Below are 21,442 nucleotides of genomic sequence, written 5' to 3'. Positions count from 1 at the left end.
ATAGAGTGAAGGAGGAAGGGCAGAGCTTTTTGCCACTGTTTCTCTATGGCTATTGACTAGGAATTTAGGACAGTTTGCCATTAGTGTGAGCTACAGCACATCCAGTCTGGGGTACTGACCAGGAGGACCTCAGGGGCCATATTCAGCTCCCTGCCACTCCCCACACCAGTGGTGCTGTGCAGAGGAGAGTTCAGATCCAGGAAATTATGTCACTTGATGGTTTAAACTGTGATGAAACACCACCAAACCTTACCATTTATATTTTATACTATTGATAAGCTACTTCAATCATTTCTGATGGTTCTTATGACCTCTCTGATCCATCTACAGTTGAACATCTGGTACTTAGTTTTGTAGGTGGAAACATAGACAGAGTAATCCCACAATAAATCTATAATCCATGTTGAGAATAGATAAAGGGGATACACAAACACACAGCCTTTGGAGGGTGGAATAAAAGGATACCAGAGCTCTTTTGCAATCATCTGCTTAACTCATTTTTGCCCCAGATACACCAGGTGATAGCATCATTCCCCACCAGATCAAACCATGCCATTCTTTCAGATCTTTCTTCCAATTTTTCCACAGTTAGTCTCTGTGGCAGCAGAGTTAGAGGCAAGCAAAATCCACGGACGTGTTTTGCATACCACTGGCATTCTGCTGTGCTGAAAAGTCCCTTTCACTTGTATTTATTGTACAAAAACATTAAAAACAATTTCTTAATAGCATTATAATTATGCAGCATTGGACAGCTAGACACAATGTAGCACTGTGTCAATAATTTATTACATCTTATGCCATAATTGAACACTTTTACTATGAGCATTTGAGAACAACTTGGACCTTATACAGAGTAATATATCTTGCTACATAATAATGGAAAGGTGGATACTTAAGAAAGATATGTAGCTTGGAGGAAAACATACACAGAAGCAAATACCTCCTGCATCACCTATCTCCATGTAAAACTTAAAACTAAATCAACATATTATATTTAATGACTCCTTTTTTATATATGAATAGTTTCAAGAGCTAATCAGAAAGAAATCATATTACAGTGTAACTATTTACACCAAAATGGGAGCAAACCAGAACAAAACCTTCTCTTCCAGACATCAGGACTCTTTTCTTACATTTCTTAATGGACAAAGCACATGGGAGTCAGACACAAATTCAGTCTCAAGAACATTGTTCAAAGGATCAAACAGGTCATATCCACAGCTCACTGATGCCATCTTTACCCACTGCCTGGAGGCTAAAAGCAGGCAATCTAGAGGTGTGGAGGTATAATCTTCTCTGCCATGGACTTCAGTTAGAGCCAGTCTCATGTTGCCAGCACAAGGCCTTACATCAGGTTGCATGACAGCATCCAAATGCTACTGACATGTGCCCACGGTGGAGAGACATATAGAAGCACTAGATTTATTGCTACATCCTTGTAAACATACTTACCCTAGAGGTAAGAAATCTAGTTAACCTTGTTTGAGGAGAGGTTATGTTCAATGTATCATATTACCTTTCATAACGTATTCATGTGAGCAACTGTTCTGCTACCTACAACCACACGACTCCACCACCATGTCCTCATACTGCTTGTAGACCACATTGTTTGCAGAGTCAATGAAAAGAATGCTAATAGGACTCAGCCTGGTTGGGACACAGCAAGTTGGGGGTGTTGATTCTGGGTCCATTGAGTTCATTAATGTTTGGATAACTGCGTGATTGGTGGGCTCCAGATGGGATCGAAGGGGGAATTCACAAAGCCCTTCACAGTGATATGCTTCATACTCTAGAGGGGCTATTATCCAGTCATCCCAGCCCATATCCTTAAAATTCACGTGGAGGGCTTTTCTGCTACACCTTGCCTTCAGATTCTTAGTGGGCCTCTTCCCTTGCCGTGTTGCTAAAGGAGCTCTCCTCTTCCGCCTCTGATTGAATAAGTACTCGTAAACAGTTTTGTCGTCTTGTCCGGATCTAGCTTTGATTTCATTGAAAAATAAGTCTCTTTTTTTCGTCCTCCCAAATACCAAGAAGAGAGCCTTTTCATTGACCTGTCTTCCTGTTCTATTAAATCCCACACTCCTGAGATCAACAGCTCTCCCCCTGTCAAAAGTTTCCAGTTCAAAACACAAGTTAACCAAGTTTTTAAAGTTCCTGAAAAGTTTCCAGATGTCAAACACTTCCCACTTTGGTGTATCTGTGATACTGACAGTACGAGAGTCCAGGAGTGTTGCTGCTTGTCTGTTTGTAGAGCAACTAAATAATTTCACTTGGGAATTTTTTCCAGAAGAATGAGACTTCCACGTATCAGAAGGCTTCTTCCTCAATATTCGAAGCTCTGCTCCCAGCAAACCATCTTTTTCTAATGCACTGATGTCAAAAATATATTTCTGTTTTCTTATAGTTGGCGCTCGGTCATCTAAAAAAAGCACACACATTTTTAAATGTATATCAAGCACAGATCAATATCAGTTATTCAATTCTTAATGGTTTTCCTGAAGTTTGCTCATAAGCCTAGAAGTTTCCTTAATTAGCCCACCAAACAGAAAGAGCAATTTTTATCTAAGGGATCAGTTCTGTGCATGGACCCAGAAGAACTCAGTGACTCAACAGGGAAATGAGTTTCTGAGTTTGCCTTGTAGAAATCTCATTTCTTTCACCGGCGGGCATTTTCTAGCTTCAAAGTAGCAATTAGCCAATTGAAAAGTAGTCCTTTTTCAGGGCTGAGCACTCACAGGGCCTATTCACCACTTACATCCTACTTAAGTTACCGAAACAGAGCTTCAGTGGTGCCCAGACCTCATGCTGGCTCCAAACATGAACAAATTTACCCTTAGACAATACAATAGTGAATTAGTCTTTTAAAACCAACATCCCCCAGGAACTGCCAGACACAAGGATAATTGCCATATTAACTTAACTCCACATGATTCACAACTTTTTCAAATTGGGCAGAAAAACATACCTCCCTTTAACCTGACATTACATTTGCTTGGTTAAACTCATGAGCAGTACTAACAAGGAATATGGCTGAGCCAACATTTTAGTGATGTTACATTAACAATGCCTTCCAGTGGCGAGCTGAGAACCTGAATGCAGCACTTGTGAGTAGCGTATCATCCCTTCCCAGAAGCCAAGCTATTCATAATTAAATGGCAAACAAATCCAGTCCTTATTACCTTATCAATCCATTACCTTATCAGCTGTACATGACAAAACTCTTACTAATGTCACTGGAAGCAACATGGGGCTCTCCAACCAGAGTGGTAAGGTGAACATCATTCTTTGGGAGCCTGGTTATTTCTTGTGTGAAAGCAGACACTAGTCCAAATTTCAAAAAAAATTTGGAACCAGAATGTTGAACCACAAGTTCTAGAGTTCCATAAGTTATTACTCTCGTTAGTCTGTGCTTAGCTGTGGGCTTCTGTAGATAGAAGGTTGGTGGTATTTGAAAGCACGAGCTTCAAGCTAGTATAGATACACCCACCCTATGCTATAATGACTCCTGGGTCTACAGTGTAGTTCCTCACAATTCTACCTTGAACAAATTAGGCTGGCCCTTTGATACTGAAACTTGTGGTTTTTTTCATGGAATAGCCCTGTTCTTAGCATATCATGTGTTTTTAGACATACTTTACAATAAAATCTGACGTTAGCACTTTCCAGGAGCTAGTTATGGAAAGAAAATAAGACAAACATTTAAAAGGTTTTTAAACACCTAACCATGCAAAGACTGATTGATTTTCAACAATATGAATCTAAAATATTTTCTAAATGTTTTGTTTGGCTGCCACACGACCGTCTAGTTCTGCCTCTAACTGCATTTTCCAAGATAAGGCAGGACAAAATCTGCAGTAAAGCTGTACGATTTAATTTACATTAATAAGAGTTATTTGACTTTAACAAAGTATGATTATTTTCTAATACTCTCTACATGTATAAACACACTCAGACATCTCTCTCCGTCCACACACACACAACCTCCTTTCTTACCTTGTCCTTTGTCTATAAAGCTGGTTATTGTATTGGCAAGTCCAGCCTCCAGTTTTACACTTCCATTAACACCTTTTCTTTCTGCATCTGAGAGAGTCCTGTACAAAGACAGCATGTATTCATGTGGCGTTATAGGGGGATGTCTGAAAGTTTCCTTAGTATCCCTCTGGGTTACAGGCTCTTTAGTCTTTTTGGTTTTGAAAGAATCAGTGTCAGTACTGCTTGTGCCAGTTTTTTTCAAAGCCACCTTGCTGCTAAGATTTTGAACCTTTGGAGTCACTGTCCTTACTCCAGAAGGTCTGCTGGGGAGATGTCCTACCTTGCCCTCCATGGCTGCTGTTCTTGAGAGAACCTTCTTTGATTCATCGTTCTTGGCCAGCAGAGCTCCAGCCTGAACAGCACTGCTTTTAGTCCTAGCCTTTGAGGTCCCAGTACTATATCCATGGCTTGCAGTCCTCAGTGTACCTGCCCGTGCTGAGGGATTCCTCTCTTTTCCTTCTGCTTTTAAAAAACCTAGTTTAGATCCTGGATTACTCTGGCCTGCCTCAGAATTACTCAGTGCTCCAGGAACTAGATCCAGAGACAGCCAAGTCAAATGCCAAAGCAGTAAAGTGAGAAAATGCAGGATTTTCATCCTCTGGTCTTCCTCTGAATGCCACTAAAGAAAAAATCAGAAAAGGTTCCTCCAGTTTGGCAGAAGAAAACATGAAAGAAATTAAAAACCAAAGTCAGCAAAAATGGTTTTCGTTTGAGATTAAAACATTTCAAATCTCGTTGTTCAATACTTGTATCCAGTCCCATAGTGGAAATGCTCATGTACTCAGATATAAGCTCCCCTGACTTCAGTTAGCAGCTATAAAGAACTTGTTCTTGAAAAGAGAAAGTTTACCACCTCGTTTTCTTCTGTAAAACTGACTGAAAACTTGAAGGAGTCCTGTTTAAATCCAAGGGTTTTTTTTTTTTCCAAGAAGGAAGAATGGCGTAATGCTGCCTCTGTGTTAAAAGGTTTTTTTAAAGTTTTGAATCCTTTCCAGTGAAAATATTTCACACACAGAGACCTGCAGGTGCTCAGAAATCTTTTACAAACCTGAACTCAGGAATTGGAAACGGAATTCCAACAAACCTATTTAATTACTCTCTGATGTCATGCTGTCTAAACTAATTTAACTGTGATATATTTCTTTAAAAAAATCTTCTTTACCCTTTTCATTAGCATGAGTCATACTCTGCCTCATGTGAAACAGCTCCACAGGCTCAAAACTCTAGAGGATGCCTTTTCAAGTGGCAATACGACCTCTACCTCAGCCTTCCATGAACTTCACGTTTAAACAGGACAAACTGCAAGATCAACAACTGAGACCTGTCATACAGTCCACTGGACACATACATTAAAATATTTAAGTATAATGTGTTTAGCTCTTTTTCCAGAGAAACAGTGGCTTCACTTTGTCCTCTGGTGACTGAAGGGCAGAGCCAGCAGCGCAGGCGCTTAACAAGGGTAAAGTTTAATTTTTCACAAACACAACATGGCCATTCCCGTAGTCAGTGTATTTTGGCGTATTTATTGCTATGCTTTAAAAAAATCCATGTAAGCCCACTTGGAGATGAAGCTTCTGCCGGTGGGATGCCTGTGGGGTGGGCGGCTGCACAGTGCGGGACAGCAGTGCACCCTGCAGGCAGCCAGCCTCCTCCTCCGGCCGGAGACACTCGCTGGAGACACCCCGAAACTCCAATCTTTCCTCCAGAGGCTGCTGAACGCCAGCCTTTGTTTTAAAATTAGATGCAAAATTTTCAAGAGCTGCCTAGCCCACAGCCGCAAGAAGACTGGTAGTTAGAAACCAGCGTTACTTACGTGTCAAGGCTATCCTGCTGCTTTCAGTCATACAAAAGAGCGTGTGGAGCAAGCATGTCTTTCATAAGCTGCAAAAAATTGAACTGTTGTTGTTCTAAATGAGCCTTTGGGAAATGAGGCACTGGGCTAGATTGAACAGGGATTAATGGGACCCTTCTCTCATCTTGCACTGATGCTAAGCCCCATCCTCCTCCCTCAGTTGTTTTTTTTTTCCTAAGGCAACGGAAAAGATACAACACTTTTTAGCTTGATTTGCACGTGCTGTAGCATTTCCCACCCTGACTAGCATTAGAAACACCAAAATACATTCATAAATAACAATCTGCAGCCCTTTCTACATGAGGAGCTCTGAATGCTTTATGTTGTTTTGATGGAAGAACTGAAGGATAGAAGAGTCAGTGATTTCACAGATGTCACAAATAAGGTAGACCCAAAAACCCACCCTCCTGATTTTGACCTAATGGCCCTTCTTCTGATGTCAGTTTTAGTTTTGATATTCCCTATCAAAATAAAGCAGCTTTTTGCTGAGTTACTTCTGACGAAACCAGTTCTCAGCAGTCACTCCATGCTATCCCCATGGCCATCCCAATCATGCCATCCGTTCATCCTTCCCATATTACCCACTTTCCTGCTGGGCAGGAAGTGGCATGCCATGTCTGGTTCTGCGCTACGGGGGTATTGATTAACTTGCCAGTAAGCCACAAAAACAGCTAAATGTTGAGCTCCCACTTTTAATTTATCCAGCTTCCAGTTTTCACACTTGTAAGAATTTAATATCTTTAAGAGCTCTATTGCTTTATCAAACTTGGCTGAGATTTGCAAATGATTTAAGAAATGGACACGAAAGAGCAGGAGGTAAGACAATGCGATTACATGGGCCTGTCTCTAAGTAAATCAGATTAAAAGCACAATCAATTCTATGTTCAAACAATATTTATGTGTCTGAGATTAATACAACTTAGTGGGCTAGACAGGTCTAGACAGAAAAAAAAAAACCCAAAAGAAAGCTGTGCAAACTATTCTCTTTCTTAAAAGAGGCTCTCTTGAGGCACTCTCCATCTAGGTGCTTGGAACCATGGCAGCACAGTCACTGTACAGAGTCCACTGAGCCCCATGGTCCCCAGAGTGGAATGTTGGCCTTGAATAAGACCCACAGACTAGGGTGTCCTATTATGGCCCTACACTAATGTGGTGTTATTCCAGCTGTCTAAGCTCAAACTCAACTGGTATCTTCAATATGTAGACAGAAACCCTCTCTCCAGTGCCGGCTTTACATCAGATATAGGACACAGTGGAAGAGATGTTCAAGGCCTATTACTTGTTGCCACTGGCCAAGTTTACATGTACGACTCAAGTAGCTTGGTTCATACAGCCCACTTGTCCTTCTGTGAAGGCAGATCCTCACACAGTGTGTGTACGGATTTGAAGAAGGAGGACTACCCAGGTCCCTGCTCCTTGGAAGTGCATTGCCTCCTGTTCTCCAGATCATAAGGTTGTCTACATGAGCTCTGCCACCTTCTCAAACAGACAATTTCACTGAGTCACTCTGGACTCATCCAGAGTGGGCTAGAGAAAGGGCTCACTCTGGGGAGCCGAAGGAATGTTTCAGTGTTGAAAAAGTTGCCATTCCCTGAGGATAAAAAGCCCTACCCAACTCAATGTATTTGTGTGTTCCACGTGACAATGAGGTAGAACCCTGGAGCCACAGTGCATGGGCCCCTTCCAGGATACGGGCTTCTGTCTGTACTCTTCCTTAATGCTTGGGCACAGGCACACACTAACACCTGATGTGCTCCCCAAAGCACACACTTTGTGCCACCTGTAGAAGTTTGTCATTTGGATACAGCACTGCCACTGAACTCCAGCCAACTGACATCCTACCCAGTGTTGCAGCAGGTGGCAGCAGGGTCCTTCTCAGGGAAAGCTCAGATCACCTGCTTTATCTGTTAGAGGATGCTGCAGAATAAAGGCAGGGGCTGAGCCAAGCAGAAAATGCTGGGCTTGCCCTCAGAACCCAGAAATCCCTGGGTGCACTCTAAAATATACTGTATATAGTTGGTTGCCCCAGCATGGCTCCAAGTAGGCTCCGTTGGATACACGATGCCACAAGTCAGAATCTGTTCACTGCTGCAAACTTGCAGTTTGAGCTGCACACGGAAATCTTTATTCTAGTGATCTACCAGGAATTTAATTGTACCTTCCAAGGTGAACTAATTTCCAGAAATTACTTACAGGATTGAGTTGAGTAAACTCCATATATTAAGCCATTTGCTGTCACATTTCTTTTACTTATTGAAACTAATTAACATGCTATTTCCATAAGAATTTAAACCTCTGCACCATAGCTTTTTGGGGACTGATTTTTAAAAGTATAAAAAGATAATTTTAGGAAGGAACTTAACAGCTCTGTGCTTTTTGAAAGGAAAGAATTACAGAAAACTCAGAGATGCTGTAATTAAAAATTGCTCGTCTTGAGCAAGAGCAAAACAAAGACAATAAATTTCCTACTAACATGGGAAAACATGGCATAATTTTGAAAGACTGTGCTACAATGTCATGATGATAAATAAAAAATTGGAAGTCCAAAGAAAGAACTGTGTCATTGGTTATCAAGAGACTTGGCTACATCTCTGAACAGTAGTGAGCTATGGATGGGAAAAGCTTAGAGAAAAGCATAGGGGTATAATCCACTACATGTCCTGTCTCAAGAACACTAGTACTAAAAAGTACCTGTCTGCTGCAATGATGCATATGTGGTAGGTCCAGAAAGCCAGGCACAGCATGAAGAAGGAAACAGCATTTTTGGATGTCACTTGGAATCAATGGAAAGCCTGATGTCTTGGGATCTGAGTAGTCTCAAAGGAGTGAAGATCCACAATAAGAAAGAATCTCAGGAGACGATATGCAAGAACTTCACGTGAAACACTACAGGCAAGAATGAAGCCGGGCCACTGGGAATCAAGCCCCACGATGACAGCCTAGCTGAGACCACAGCACTTTGCTAGCAAGGCTGGAGAACTCTTGTTTCCACCATAGATCCAAGGACACAGAAGCCTTAGAGTGCTCAGAGCTGCCTCCACCACATCCCACACCCAAGGCACAGCAGAGAGCGCATGGTTGGAGCCATCCAGCTGCTTGCTGTGACTCTGACAGTACCTTTGGAGACCAAGCCGACTTAGACCCAAGCAGAGGCTCTGAGCTCCTACCAAGCAGCATTTTAGTTCAGGAAGATATGAAAAGTTAAGACAGTGTAAAATGATCCACTCACCCAGCAGCAGTGCTGTATACAGAAGGGCATCATACTTATAGATTGGTGTTGTCTAGCTGTAGTTTCAGAAATTTGATTTCTTTTCTATCTTTGTCTCATTTGACAGGAATTTATAGCTTTAAATTAACCTCTCTCTTCATCTTCTGATCAATAAGCTAGAGCTCCTTCAGCTGCTTTGTATAAAGCAGGTGTTCAGACCTCATTCCCTAAACCCTTTTTTGCAATCACTGCTTTACAAGACACTAACCCCAGTTCTGAATATTTTTGGTTTTGCATAGATTTCTAATGATGCTTCAGCTATGTTAAAATATGTCAGGGGATGCAACGAGTCTACGGAATTCCTGACAGCTCAAGAACAGTGCGACCTTGAGCAGCTTGTAGTATATGCTTGAGAGTCTGGAAAGATCCGAGAAGACCAGTACAAAAACAAGACAGTGATAAGAAGAACCATCCTAACGAACTCACCAATCATGAATTGTTAGTTACTAACCAAACCAATCATATACTAACACATACTCTGAAGAAGGGTATAAAAAGGTGTTAGAACAATAAAGTAGCCATTTTGCATGATCTATTACTTGTCGTGTCTGTCGCTACCGCGACAAAAATACATGGAGCTGAATCCATCTCAATTATATTGAGGCTTCCACTGTATTGGAGATGATTATCTAGACAGCCTTTATAGTCAAGAGAGAAAGGTAAAATACAAACTCAACTGCAGAAAGTCACACTTAGTAATGACCTGGTTACTGCTTCACCACCTTGCACCATTTGCACACTGCCACACTTCCAACTGCCTGCTATGTGCAAGTGAAAATGTCTTCCACATCAACCACTGCAAGGGCTGTGGCACTTGTGGATACCTTTGCTGCTATTTATGGGACTGGCTTTTGCTGGAAAACCTCCAAGAGCTCTTGGCTTAGCAACGCATCCCTGCAGTTCAAGTACTTTTGTCCTTCTTGCAGGAATCACTGTTGGCACTCGTCCTGCTCACTGGGCGAGACGAGGGTGGTGTGAAGGTCTCTTTGCATTAAGAGGACCTTAGAGAATCACAGGCGATTCGGGAGTTTCTCCTCACACCCAGCAGAAACCCCCGCAGCAATGGGTGACCACCCGTCCCGATTAACCCTCTGTGACTGGCACGGCCCGTGGCGGGCAGGCTGGCCCAGACACCCGCTGTGGAGCGAGCGGCTGCCGGGGCGGCCTCTCCCCCGCGGCAGCACCGCAGCCCAAGGCCGCACCCTCAGCGAGGAGCGAGAAGCGAGAAGCGAGGAGCGAGAAGCGAGAAGCGAAGCGCTGCCACAGAGCGGCCCCGAGCGAGCCCGGCTCTCCCGCCCGGCGCCCGGTCGCGCCCGGCCGGCAGGGTGAGCCGCTGCGCCCGCCGCGGCAGGCGCCTGAGCGCGGTCCGCCGGGGCAGGCCGCGGAGCAGCCCCCGCCGCGGGGCCCGTCAGGCGGCGGAGCCCGGCTGGAGAGTGGGGGCATGGCGGCGCGGAGCCAGGCCTCCCTGCGGCGCCGGCTGCAGAGCTCGGAGGAGGCGCAGCACCGGCAAGCGGTGCTGGTGCGGAAGCTGCAGGCGAAGGTGAGGAGCGGGGGCGCCGGCCCGGCGGGGAGCTGCCCGGGGCCGGGCCGCGGTGGCGGGGCCGGGGTGCCCGGGCCGCCCGCGCAGCGCTGAGAGGGGCCTCGGCGGCGGCGATGTCGGGGGGCGAAGGCGCGGCCCCAGCGGGGCCCTCCCCGGGGCGTTCCCCGGCGCTGCCGCGGGCGGGACGGCGCCGAGCCCGCAGCTCGGGGGAGGCCCCGGGAGCCGCCCTCCTCCGCCCGGCCCGGCCCGGCCCGGCCCGGCCCGGCCCGCTGGGCGCCCGGCCCTGCCGCTGTCACCCTGGCGAGCCTCTCGTGAGGGCTTGTCCGTACGGAAAGAAAGATGCCCGGCTCGCAGGCGCCTTTGTTAGCAGGGGGCTGTCCCAGAGGCAGGAGCCGAGCCGGCGGGGGGGGTTTGGGGCGGCCCCGGGCCGAGGCAGGCAGCTCTTAGGATGAGCAGGTAGCAGTACGTGTAAAAGAAGCCCCGTCTCCGTTTCTTCCGTACGAGATAAAGTGAAGCTTCCCTGTATCGTAACGACTTGTAGTTGGCGGCATCGGCAGCGCTGTGAAACGCACTGTGCTTGGGCTGGAAAGACTTGGAGAAGAGCTAACGCGGGAGGAGCCGAGCCTGTGACAAGCTGCATTCGCTCATCTTCATTCTATGTCTCCGTCCAGGTCCTGCAGTACCGGACTCGGTGTCGAGAGTTGGAGCAGCAGCTGGCAGCAGGAGGGGTGAGTGTGCAGGTTGCCAACTAAAGACCGTGTAGGTAGGTAGCGTTTGTTACCGCGGGCCGAGGCAAGCTCCCCAAAGCAATGGCGGAGGGAAGCAAGATTTTGCTGCCTGAGGGTTTAAAGAAGCGCTGTAAGTTTGCCTGCGAGTGCTTTGTCCAGTTGCCGTTCTTGGAGGAGCCAGCGGTCCCAGAAATGCGGGTGCAGGAAACCCTGTGAAGGGGGATTTTAGTTTTGAGAAAGAGTGCTTTATTGCTGGCGTAACGTTTTGTCCTAGGGCTCAGGAGAGGGCTACACTGCCTGTTAGGTTCTGTGGCCGCCTCTGAAAAAGAACGGGTTGAAACGTGGCATTTTGCAAGGCAAGAATGCTGGCGTTCAGCATACGGCTGTGTGCTTTTCTTTCTGCTTCACGGCTAAAGTAAACCTAGGAAGAACAAAGGGTGGGAGAGTAGGAGAGCATTCCCAGGCTTCAAGTCAAAGTGAGCACTCACGGTTGTGAGCTAAGGAGACCTAGCTGCGAGAGTGCCACAGTGGGGGACTGAGGAGAGCTCAGTGGCATTGAGCGCCACCCTTCCCCTCCCTTGCTCTCCATAGTCACGACACTGTTAGGCCTGGAAGAAGCCACGAGCTCCTGAGCCACCCAAGCGAATGGAGCGGAAAGCGGTGGATGCTAACAGCAGTGAAGGCAAGACAAGAATTTGACTAAACTTTTCCTTTCTTCTGAAGGGACCCCTTCCAGGCAGGTGGGAAGCCACGGAAGAGCAGAGCCTGGAGAAAGCACTGCTTCGGGTGGAAGAGGAGCAGCAAAGGTACAAGGAAGAAGCGTTCCCTCATACCTGGTATCTTGGATGCTCGTGGAAGTGAGGGAAAACCTGTCAGTGCTCCCTGGTCTCCCCAAGGGGAGCATTTGGGCAAGCTGCTTTGAAAGGAGAAAGGTCCGCAGTCTGTTTTCTGTGGTGCAGTAATAGTGTTGTGTGCTGAATGGCTCTGTTTGGAGCGGGGGGTTATTCCGGGTGACTTCCAAAGGTCCCTTTCCAGCCTAAATTATCCTGTGGTTCAGTAGGTGAGCGGGTCAGGAGAGTGCTAGAGAAAGGCGATGCCTCCAGTGATCAGACAGCACGAAGGGGAGGCGAGACGTGAACTGTGGGCATCATCAAAGTAGAAGGGGAAAGGGAAATTGTAGGGGGAAGTAGAAGGCTTAAAGCAAGGAGAAGCGAATGAGTATGCCATCACAGCGAGATCTTAGTTAATCCTAGAAAGCACTTTTACTGCCTCTCAGTTTGACAACAAAGTCAGTGTTGAGGGAGTTGGGAAATCACGGAGACGCTGCTTGTGGATAGCAGTTGTTCAGTGACCTCATTGCTGTTTCTCCCTTTCCAAGGTGTGAGAATCTGGCAGAAGTGAACACTCTCCTGCAGGAGCGCCTCGATGAAGCGAATGAGGTTAATTCCGCCCTTAAAGAAGATGTTAGAAAACTGACGGTGGATTGGATGAGGGCCCGGGAGGAGCTGGAATTGAAGGAGAGCGAGTGGCGCGGTGAACGTGAGGTAAGGATGGGCGACGGGAATGTCAGACGCGATGCCGGGGTGGAATGAGAATGGGTTTTATTTCTGGCCTGGAGAACTTGCTGTGTGAAAGTCGTGGCACCGTTGAGGATGTATTGGTGTTGATGAGCAGAAGCCAGGGGTGTGAGATGGAGGAGTGTCAGCAGATTGTGGTGATGGAAGATGCCCGCGTGCTGTGACCGTACTGCTCGTTCTCAAAGGCAAATGCTTGCTGTTGCTGGGCACTGTAGGGCAGTGACCCGTGAACGCTCGTCTGTTTTTTAATAGTTCCTAAATCTCTGCCTGCAGCAGTGGAGACCCAAGAGAGGCCTGTGTGTTTTCGGATTCAGGGTAGCCAACAGAAGAACAGGACAGGCCTCCCTTACCAATAGGCTGCTGTAAGCAAATCTGACACTGGTCTCGGAGGGGCTTGTTTTTGTCTTCCTCCACCGAGCCTGTTAGACACCTCTGCAAGGCGAGATGATGAATCGCGATCCGTTTGCTTTGTTGATACCTGCGCCTGCAGGGGAGGTGTGGATGTTCCCTTCTTTGCAGTCAGGTGGCAGGTCTACTGAGGATGCCTCTGTGGTGGCTCTTCAGTCCTTGATGTGTCGTCATTCCCTGCCCCCCTCCGCCCCCCCCCGTTGGAATAGTTCTTAAAGGAGACCCGGTGATGACGGTTGTACCCTCTCCTCTCTGAAAGGCTTGTACAGTGGCAGCGAAGGCTGAATTGGCATTTCTTTTTGTCTTTGCCTGTTTAGCTTTATGACAGCTACCTAAGGGGTGAACGCAGCCGTCTACTCAGCCTGTGGCGTCAGGTGGTAACCTTCCGCTGTCATTTCCTGGAAATGAAGACTGCCACTGACCGGTGAGTCGAAGTGAAGGCTAGATCTCGTTGCAGAAGAAACACAGCTTCCCTTCACAGCTGCTTTTTGAGCCTTGATGTTACGCTAGCTGCGGCTAAAGATACAATTTCTCCTTTGGTAGTCTGAAGCGATGGCCTTAAGCATGCCTTAGGCTATATTCAGAATCATTTTGTTTGATGCTGGTTTTCAGATACAGCTGAGGGGCTCAGGTTATAAGCAATGCAGAGGCCCTGAACAGGTGAACTTGGCTGTGGTGATGTTTGGGCATGTTAACACAGACACAGGCATATGTGGACGAGTTGGGAGAGACTCACCAAAGCTATGCATGCAGCATGTGGAGCGGTCCCCTTTTAGAGAGTGGTCAAAATTTGCCTTAAATCTCACTGGCTTTCCTTTCCCACTGCTCGTGATGGAAAGATCATTCATGAATATGTATATATTTATTTTTTCCTTCTCATTTCCAGCTTACGTTTATCGTGGTCAGTTTGCATCCGCTTATTCCTGTACCAACACTGTTGAGAGAAAGAATAGCTTCCCTACCCTGCTATTACATTTCTCCAGTTGATTTTGCTTAGTTTGATCCCTCCCTGTTATGATTGTTTTCTTGTTCTTGGGCTCTCTGAGGTTGCTTTCTCACAGGTGCCTTCTGTGCAGAGAAGAAGAGCGTAGCCTAACAGTAAATTCTTCTGGTGTCAGCATGCAGTTTCAAACTCTGGGTTACCGTCAGCCATTTACCTGATTTGGTGATAAGCTTTCCTTAATGCGTAGAGTATGCCTAACCCGCTAGTTAATTCTCGAAGCCTTCTGGCTGTTCCATACATTTCCTCTTCTCTCTGGGGAGAAAATAGATTCATTCCTCAACCGTCAAATAGACCCATTGCCCAAGGGTCAAGATGTGTCCTGATCCCAAAGTGTCAGATGAATGATTCGTCCCCAGCGAAGATGTCATCTTTCCTGCCGGCTTTTACTGTTGCGCAATTACGTGCTTCGGAAGCGAGTCGGCTGAGAAAGGTGGTGGTGTGAACATTACCTCTTTCTTGATTCTTTTTCAGAGATTTGTCAGAGCTGAAGGCAGAGCAATTGAGGCTTTCTGGATCTCTACTTGTAAACTGCTCCCGCCTAAACTGTGGCGTACGGCCCTGGGAACCCGTTACACTGGGTAGACCTGTCCTCAAGGATCAGGCACAGCAGCAAGCGGAAGAGGAAATAAGCCAGAAGACTTGGGAAGCGATGCACTTACAAGTCGAAGGGGACCCAGAGAAGAAGGAGCTTCAGGACAGGTGAATGTGTTTTCAACTTTGCTGTTAGCAGCGTTATCTTCTGTGGGTGCTTGTTGGATTCATAGGATGGGCTGTGTTCACGTTTAAAACGCACCTATTCTGCACAGCCTTGTTCCTGTCCCTAGTCAAACTATTGCCTTCAACAGAACAGATAGAAAAAACCATCTGACAGACAGAAGCTCTTGTGAGTAAGGCAGGACTGGAAAAGAGATGGCGTATTACAATGTTTTTGCTGTTAACTGATTCTTGGTGAGAAATGGAGACCAGCGTAAAGAGAGCCGTGTCTCTTGTACAGCCCTTTTGCTACCCAGGGCTGTGCTAAAGGAGTTGGGAGGAATTTGCCCAGGACCATCATATGCAATGTAGCCCCTCCGTACTGCCGTTTGCACGCTAGACTGAGCGCAGAAGGCCTTTGGGGCAAGGAGTGCCATTTTGCAACATCACACATACTAACCTGAATCATCCTGTGATCCTGTGACTATTAGTTTGGGAAATTCGTACACATCTCCCCAGATAGATTGCCAGCTCTTTGATCGGTTCACTGCTGAAGGCAAAAGTAATTGTGGGACTCTTAAGGTGGACTTTAAAAGTCTGTCTTACCCAAAGAAGAACTTTGGAAAGTCTCGTGTCCAACGTATGAAAGAGGAGAGGGAGAACTCCCAGGCGGGAAGCTGTTAGCTACCTGAAAGGCGGTTGTAGCGAGGTGGGTGTGGGTCTCTTTTCCCGAGTAACAAGTGATAGGACGAGAGGAAACGGCCTCAAGTTGTGCCAGGGGAGGCTTAGATTGGATCTTAGGAAAAATTTCTTCACCGAAAGGGTTGTCAAGCATTGGGACAGGCTGCCCAGGGAAGTGGTTGAGCCACCATCCCTGGAGGTATTTTGAAGACCTGTAGAGTGTGGTGCTTAGGGAACGCGGTTTAGTGGTGGACTTGGCAGCGTTAGGTTTACAGTTGGACTCGATGATCTCAAAGGTCTTTTCCAGCCTAAACGATTCTATGATTCTATCCTCGTGGTTTTGGAAATGAGAATGTTTTTTACGTTAAAAACTTGTTTGTCTTTCCCCTTCTCCTAGACTGAAGGACTTAGCTGCGCTTGAAGGAGAACACTCATTATTACAGAGCGAGTTGGTAGTCGCAAGAGAGATGCTGGAGGAATCGCACCTTCAGAGGGATCTGCTGAAGCAAGAGAAACACGAGCTTACCGTGGCACTGGAAAAGGTATGGTCACCTTATTCCGAGGCAGCACTTGTGGGAGAGGCAGTTGTGATAGCAAGACCACCGCAGATGCTGTTTCTGGCAGTAGAAGACAGGGACAATGTTGTTGTCCTTCTTGGAAAATGGTGATCAGACCACAGAGGCTCTCCGGTGTAGTTAGTGCCCACGTGCTTGTTGGGAACGCTGAACTGGGAGTGTGCCAGAGACACAAGAGGGGATCTGGAGTTGCTGCTTGAGGTCGGGGATTTTCCTGTCTTTGTTGTCATGTTGTTCTTTTGTCTCTTCAGGCAGAGCAGTCAGTAGCAGAGTTGACAGGGGCTCAGAATAAGCTGACTGCTGAAATAGCCGATCTACACGTTGCAGCAGCGAACATGAGCAGCATCAATGAAGCTCTTGCGTTGGATAAGGTGCAGCTGAACAAACTTGTGTTGCAGGTGAGCAGAGTTGTCAAAGATCTTGCCAGGCATTTGTCTCCAGCTGCTGCTGGTTCTCAGACTTCTCGCCTTCGGACAGTATGACTGTCTGAATATGGAAACGTTGCTCTTTTCTCTGTCCAAGCCAAAGCTCCTCCAGAGTAAATCTTACAGTTATTTTATTTCCTCTGTCCTTCTGTGATTGTAGCTGGAGCAAGAGCATGACGTTCTGTCAGGCAAAGTGGACGAGCTGGAGAGAGCAAAGATCTCTGGCCAGGAGAAGCTGAGCTTGTGTGAAAGAACAAATGAGGCGCTGAGCGCAGAGAAAGCCCACCTGGAGCAGCTGCTGAAGAAAGCAGAGGAGCAACAGGAGGGGCTACAGGCAGAGCTGAGGATGCTGGCAGAGGAGAAGGCAGAAACCCAAGAGAAACTCAATGAGGTGAGACCACAAACCTGGTGCTTTCTGGGTGGGCTTTTGGCTGCTTGGCTCAGTGAAGCTGTATCTGTTGGATTCTGCAGTGTTTTTTGTCAAGGAGACACTTGGTAGCGCTGGGGGTCAGGCGGCGTTGTTTACTTCCTTCTGGAAATGTGTTGATGGCTTGCAGAGCTGTTGTGCAATTCTCTGGGTCGTCCTCTGCTTCTATAGATTCCTTTAATCCACCTGTCTGTGTTGGCCTCTTTTTTGGCTTTTGATAAGCTGCAGAGAGGTGATTTGCCTTGCCCACGAATCTGCGTGAGGCTACTACTCTCCACATGCGTCGAAAGAAGCAAACAGGGTAGCTCTTCACCCATTTTCTGAGGCCAAAACCCCCCGGGGCTGCATGTTTCTATTTATGCTTTTTGTTGTGAAGTCTGCAACTTTCCAAGCTCGGCTTGTTGGGGCCTAGAGGGCGGGACAAAGCGGCAAGTCAGTGTCTGCTGTCTTGTACTGCTAAGAACAGGAATGACATCCTGAAATGGTTGAAACTGTATTTTACCACCTACAGGCCGCTTTGAATTGCTAGATCCTCGTTAGGCTTTGAGGGAGAAGCTGAGAAAGAGGTGATCCCAGAAGACTGTTTACTCTGGACTAACTGGTTTTGGTAGAGTGGAAAAAGAGCTTGGGAGAATTGCATCGCTGGAGGAGACTAGGGAGTTTGCCATCATTTCAGTGTCGGCTTCCTAATGTACAGTCTTAGGTCTTATGGGGTAACTTTGAGAGGAGACTTGGTTGTTTCTGATGGTCTGTTCTCTGTTAGGCAGTCTTAGTTTTGGAGTACGTGGTCTGTTTGGCAAATACCCATCAGAGGTGTATTGGCATCACTGCAGAAGAAAGCTGAAAAATCACGGTTAGTCTTCAGGCTTGAATGCCAGCAAGGTCTATTGGACAACTTGTTTGTGTAAGACAAGTAAACAGTATTGTTGACATGAACTACTGTCCAAGTAGAGTCTACCATCTCTTTGGCCACACCAGCCGGACTTCCGTAAATCACTAAATGACACTGCTCACCACAAGGGCTGTTTCCCTGCCAAGGATCACCTCATTGCATCCAGCTGCTGTACACACTGAAGTAGGTGCGTGGTGGTGTTTTGTGACAAGGTGACGCTTTGATGTTGGTTTTTCTTCTTCTAGAAGGAGAAACCATGTGTATTTCCGCTTTGTTCGGTGAGCAAAGTTGCTCTTGCTCAACAGTTCCTGAAAATTTCCAGCACTGGCATAGATTCTGATAGAATTTTAGTTTGCAAGGTGGCAGTTGTGGAAGATGTGGTATTTTTGCGTGAAAAGATGTAGTCTGGGGTGTGTATGTTTGTCCTGAAGGGGCCGTCTGGTCCCAGGCAACCCAGTAGGGCCTTACACATCGCTTTCAGGTTAACAGCCCTAGTGCCTTTTGGCAGCCCAGGGTGTTAGGGCGGCATGAAGCAGATGCTCTTAAACTTTCAGGCCAGAGTGCCGGAGCTCTTTCTCCTCTAGCTGATTCAGAAGTGGCACTGGCTGGCTCTGCACAGAACTCCAGAGAAAGGACTCTAACTGTATTTTGTCCCGCTTTCAGGTTCACCGCCAGCAAGAGTCAGCTAGCAGTGGTCTGGAGCAGTTGCGGCAGGAGTCCTCTCGCCAAGGGCAGGCACTGGCCAACGTCTCCAAAGAGAAGGAATTGCTGGTGCACGAGAAGGCTGCCCTAGAGGTGCAACTGGCAGCCACGGAGCAGGACAGACGAGGCCTTGCAGAGCAGCTGGCAGAGGCCAGGTAAAGGCAGGGGGGAGACCCTAGGCAGGAGATTATTTAATGTCTGTAATTATAGAGGTGATAATCATTACACAAGGATTCATTGCATCCTGTATGCTTTTCAGCTGTTTTCACCTTCCATGGATAGAAAATGGAAGAATCTCAAGAAAAAAAAACCAAAACAAAACCAAAACCCCCAAACCAGTACAGCATGGTTTGAATGTTATTTTTCTGACAGCTAAAGCTAACAAAGCTCTCCTGAGCCTGAGGCTCATGTTTATGCCCCCTCGCACGTTCCTGTGTGAAGTCCAAAGCAAGCCAGCGTTAATTCCTCAGTATCTGGTATCTTGGCTCTGCATTGAGTAGTAATTAAACCATGCAGATGTTTACTGAAACCCAAAGCTTCTCTCTGGTTTTGGTTTCTCGTTCTGCGCGTTTGAACTTGGATCTTTCCTCATCAAGTAGTTTGACAGGGGATCTTCAGAATTCAAGGCTATTACGTAGGGACATTGCGAGTAGGACACTGCCATTTAGGGTGAAGCTAGAGGCTCGTGCTGAAAATCTTGAGGGCCTACTGTTTCTAGTCTAACTCTTGTTACTTGTGGTGCAGGACCTAGAGTTGGTTACACCAGCAGCAGGGAAACCTCTTTTGAATGCTCGCCAGTCTGCGGGAATTGTTGCCCATCATTGCTGTGTGGGTCCAGTATTCCCTACCACGTGCTGTTTTGAGATAGACATCATGGAGGAGTTTATGCAGGGAAGGAACAAGATTTTGTCCTGCTGCTGGATCAGGTTTCTAAGATCACGTGTGACAAGTTCTGCTTTTAAAAAGAAACAACCCCAAACTACCCAACGTATCGAGATGTTTGTCCTCCTCTCAGGTCTTTTTTAGAAGACTCCTGACCTTGCAGAGCTGTACAAATGCGAGATTGTTTGTCATGCTTCTTGACTTTTACGCCTTACCACTCCAGAGTATGTTGTCAGCAAGGCTGATAAACACCATTTTGACTCAGTCTGTTTCTTGAGAGCTGCTGCTGCTGCTTCTGAGCTCCAGCTCCTCTTACTTGATCCAGCTGAATTATGTTCTGTCAATTATTGGGCTGCAGCAACTATTCTTGCCAGATGTTGTTCTCAAGAGCCTGTTGTTGTCGTCACAACAGTTTGGACTCTTATCTTCTCTGTTCTGTTTTAGAGACTGACTTTGATTTATCCTTAAAATGGAGCATATTTACTTTGGACTGCCAGAGATTGGCGTAGTCAGAAATACATGCTTGTTCTCCTTCTTGAAGATACATCCTCCATCGTCCATCAAAGCAGTGAAATCCTACTGTTGCGGGTCTTATTGTTGTACCACTCGGGTGCCCCTTTACCCTGAAGGATGTTCTCCTGGTTGCACACCTGTTCTAGTGAGGCAGTGCTGTGTATGGTAGGAACCTGGCCCACAGGACGCCGTGTTAGATCAGGGAGGCAACTTCAGCTCCTGGTTGCAGAGTCCTGTGTGTCATACGCAGCAGTCGGTTGAAGTCTATGGATGTAACAGTTTGCCTCCGCAGTACTACAACTTCCATTTTAAAGAGCGGCAAGTCATTGGGGCTACTGCCTGCTTAGTTAGCAAGGCTTAGAGAAAAGTAGCAAGTTTTTCTGGTGAACTTCCAAGAGTTTAAACTGAAGGCTACCTGTCTCTCCTTTCAGGTAGTCCTTGTTCAGGTAAAATCTAGTTCAGATTTCTTACAAATGCTGCTTACAAGCATGAGATTTTACTATATCATCTGATGTATTGCTTGTCCCTTTGAAATGTAGGGAGTCTGGAAGATCACTTCCCTGTACGTACACTATGAACAGCATCAAAAAGTCACGAGTCAGCCAGGGAGATAGATACTCTTACTCTGTGCCCCTGCCGAGCAACCTGGAAGTGACGATGAGCAAAGGGCTGTGAGCAGAGGCTGGGCTTTTGCTTGCTGGCACAGACTCTGTGAGCACAGCTACCCGTGCGTCATAGATCAGACAATAGCAATTTCAGATTTGGCTATGGAGATCAAATTCGGCTGGGCTTTCTGTGTTACGCCAGGTCATAAGTAAAGCCTGGGCATTCCCTCGGAGGGGCCTGCATTACTTTTTTAAATGGCAGAAATATGCCTTCTGTATACCAGTTTCCATGCAACCCATTTTCCGTACTGCAGGGTAGGGATCTTGAAGCAGTTCCTACTGGACTAACTCCCTGTGGGCGTCAGGAGCAAGAAACTCATTTCTCTCCGTATTGGCGTCTTGTAGGTCCGGGAGGGAGACCCTGGAATGCAGCCTGCTTGAGGCTCAGCAGCGCTTATGTCAGCTGGAGATCGCCAGGAGTCAGCTTGAACTCCAACTTCAGACAGTCAGGCAGGCCAAGGAGGTGATACAAGGTGAGAGCCTCATGTGCTTTGTTTCTGGTGATCCCCCTGCCTAGGGAGGATGGTATAAAAATAGCGCTCTGTCTGCAGTGCTTCTAAGGAGTGAAGGAGCTGGGGA

At 46.9% G+C, this 21,442-nt stretch overlaps 2 protein-coding genes across 2 annotated transcripts; one reads left to right on the top strand and one right to left on the bottom strand.

The window, feature by feature from the left end:
* Positions 1-764: 764 nt before the first annotated feature.
* On the bottom strand, positions 765-10,296 carry GDF5 (growth differentiation factor 5). Its single transcript, XM_075058537.1, has 2 exons — positions 3,994-10,296; positions 765-2,419 (listed from the first exon to the last, which is right to left on the bottom strand). The coding sequence occupies exons 1-2, from the start codon at positions 4,625-4,627 to the stop codon at positions 1,551-1,553; spliced, it is 1,503 nt and encodes a 500-aa protein (XP_074914638.1). The 5' UTR covers positions 4,628-10,296; the 3' UTR covers positions 765-1,550.
* A 2,344-nt stretch (positions 10,297-12,640) lies between these two features.
* On the top strand, positions 12,641-21,406 carry LOC142037656 (uncharacterized). The gene is made up of 9 exons (XM_075042137.1): positions 12,641-12,651; positions 12,799-12,964; positions 13,723-13,829; positions 14,880-15,107; positions 16,180-16,324; positions 16,609-16,755; positions 16,943-17,173; positions 18,765-18,958; positions 21,209-21,406. Exons 1-9 carry the CDS (start codon positions 12,641-12,643, stop codon positions 21,378-21,380), a joined length of 1,401 nt encoding a protein of 466 aa, XP_074898238.1. The 3' UTR covers positions 21,381-21,406.
* The last annotated feature ends 36 nt before the right edge of the window (positions 21,407-21,442 follow it).

Source organism: Buteo buteo, chromosome 2, assembly GCF_964188355.1.
Source record: "Buteo buteo chromosome 2, bButBut1.hap1.1, whole genome shotgun sequence".
NCBI classification, from domain to species: Eukaryota; Metazoa; Chordata; class Aves; order Accipitriformes; family Accipitridae; genus Buteo; species Buteo buteo.
This window is presented reverse-complemented; position numbering and strand designations above follow the sequence as displayed.

Bases quoted from the DNA above. Each gene is read 5' to 3' on its own strand.
- LOC142037656 (XM_075042137.1), top strand. The intron at 13,830-14,879 runs GTGAGTCGAAGT...ATTCTTTTTCAG, and splicing joins ATGAAGACTGCCACTGACCG to AGATTTGTCAGAGCTGAAGG. The intron at 15,108-16,179 runs GTGAATGTGTTT...CCCTTCTCCTAG, and splicing joins AAGAAGGAGCTTCAGGACAG to ACTGAAGGACTTAGCTGCGC.
- GDF5 (XM_075058537.1), bottom strand. From the start codon at position 4,627: ATGAAAATCCTGCATTTTCTCACTTTACTGCTTTGGCATTTGACTTGG. The intron at 2,420-3,993 runs GTAAGAAAGGAG...TGCTTTTTTTAG, and splicing joins CTTTATAGACAAAGGACAAG to ATGACCGAGCGCCAACTATA.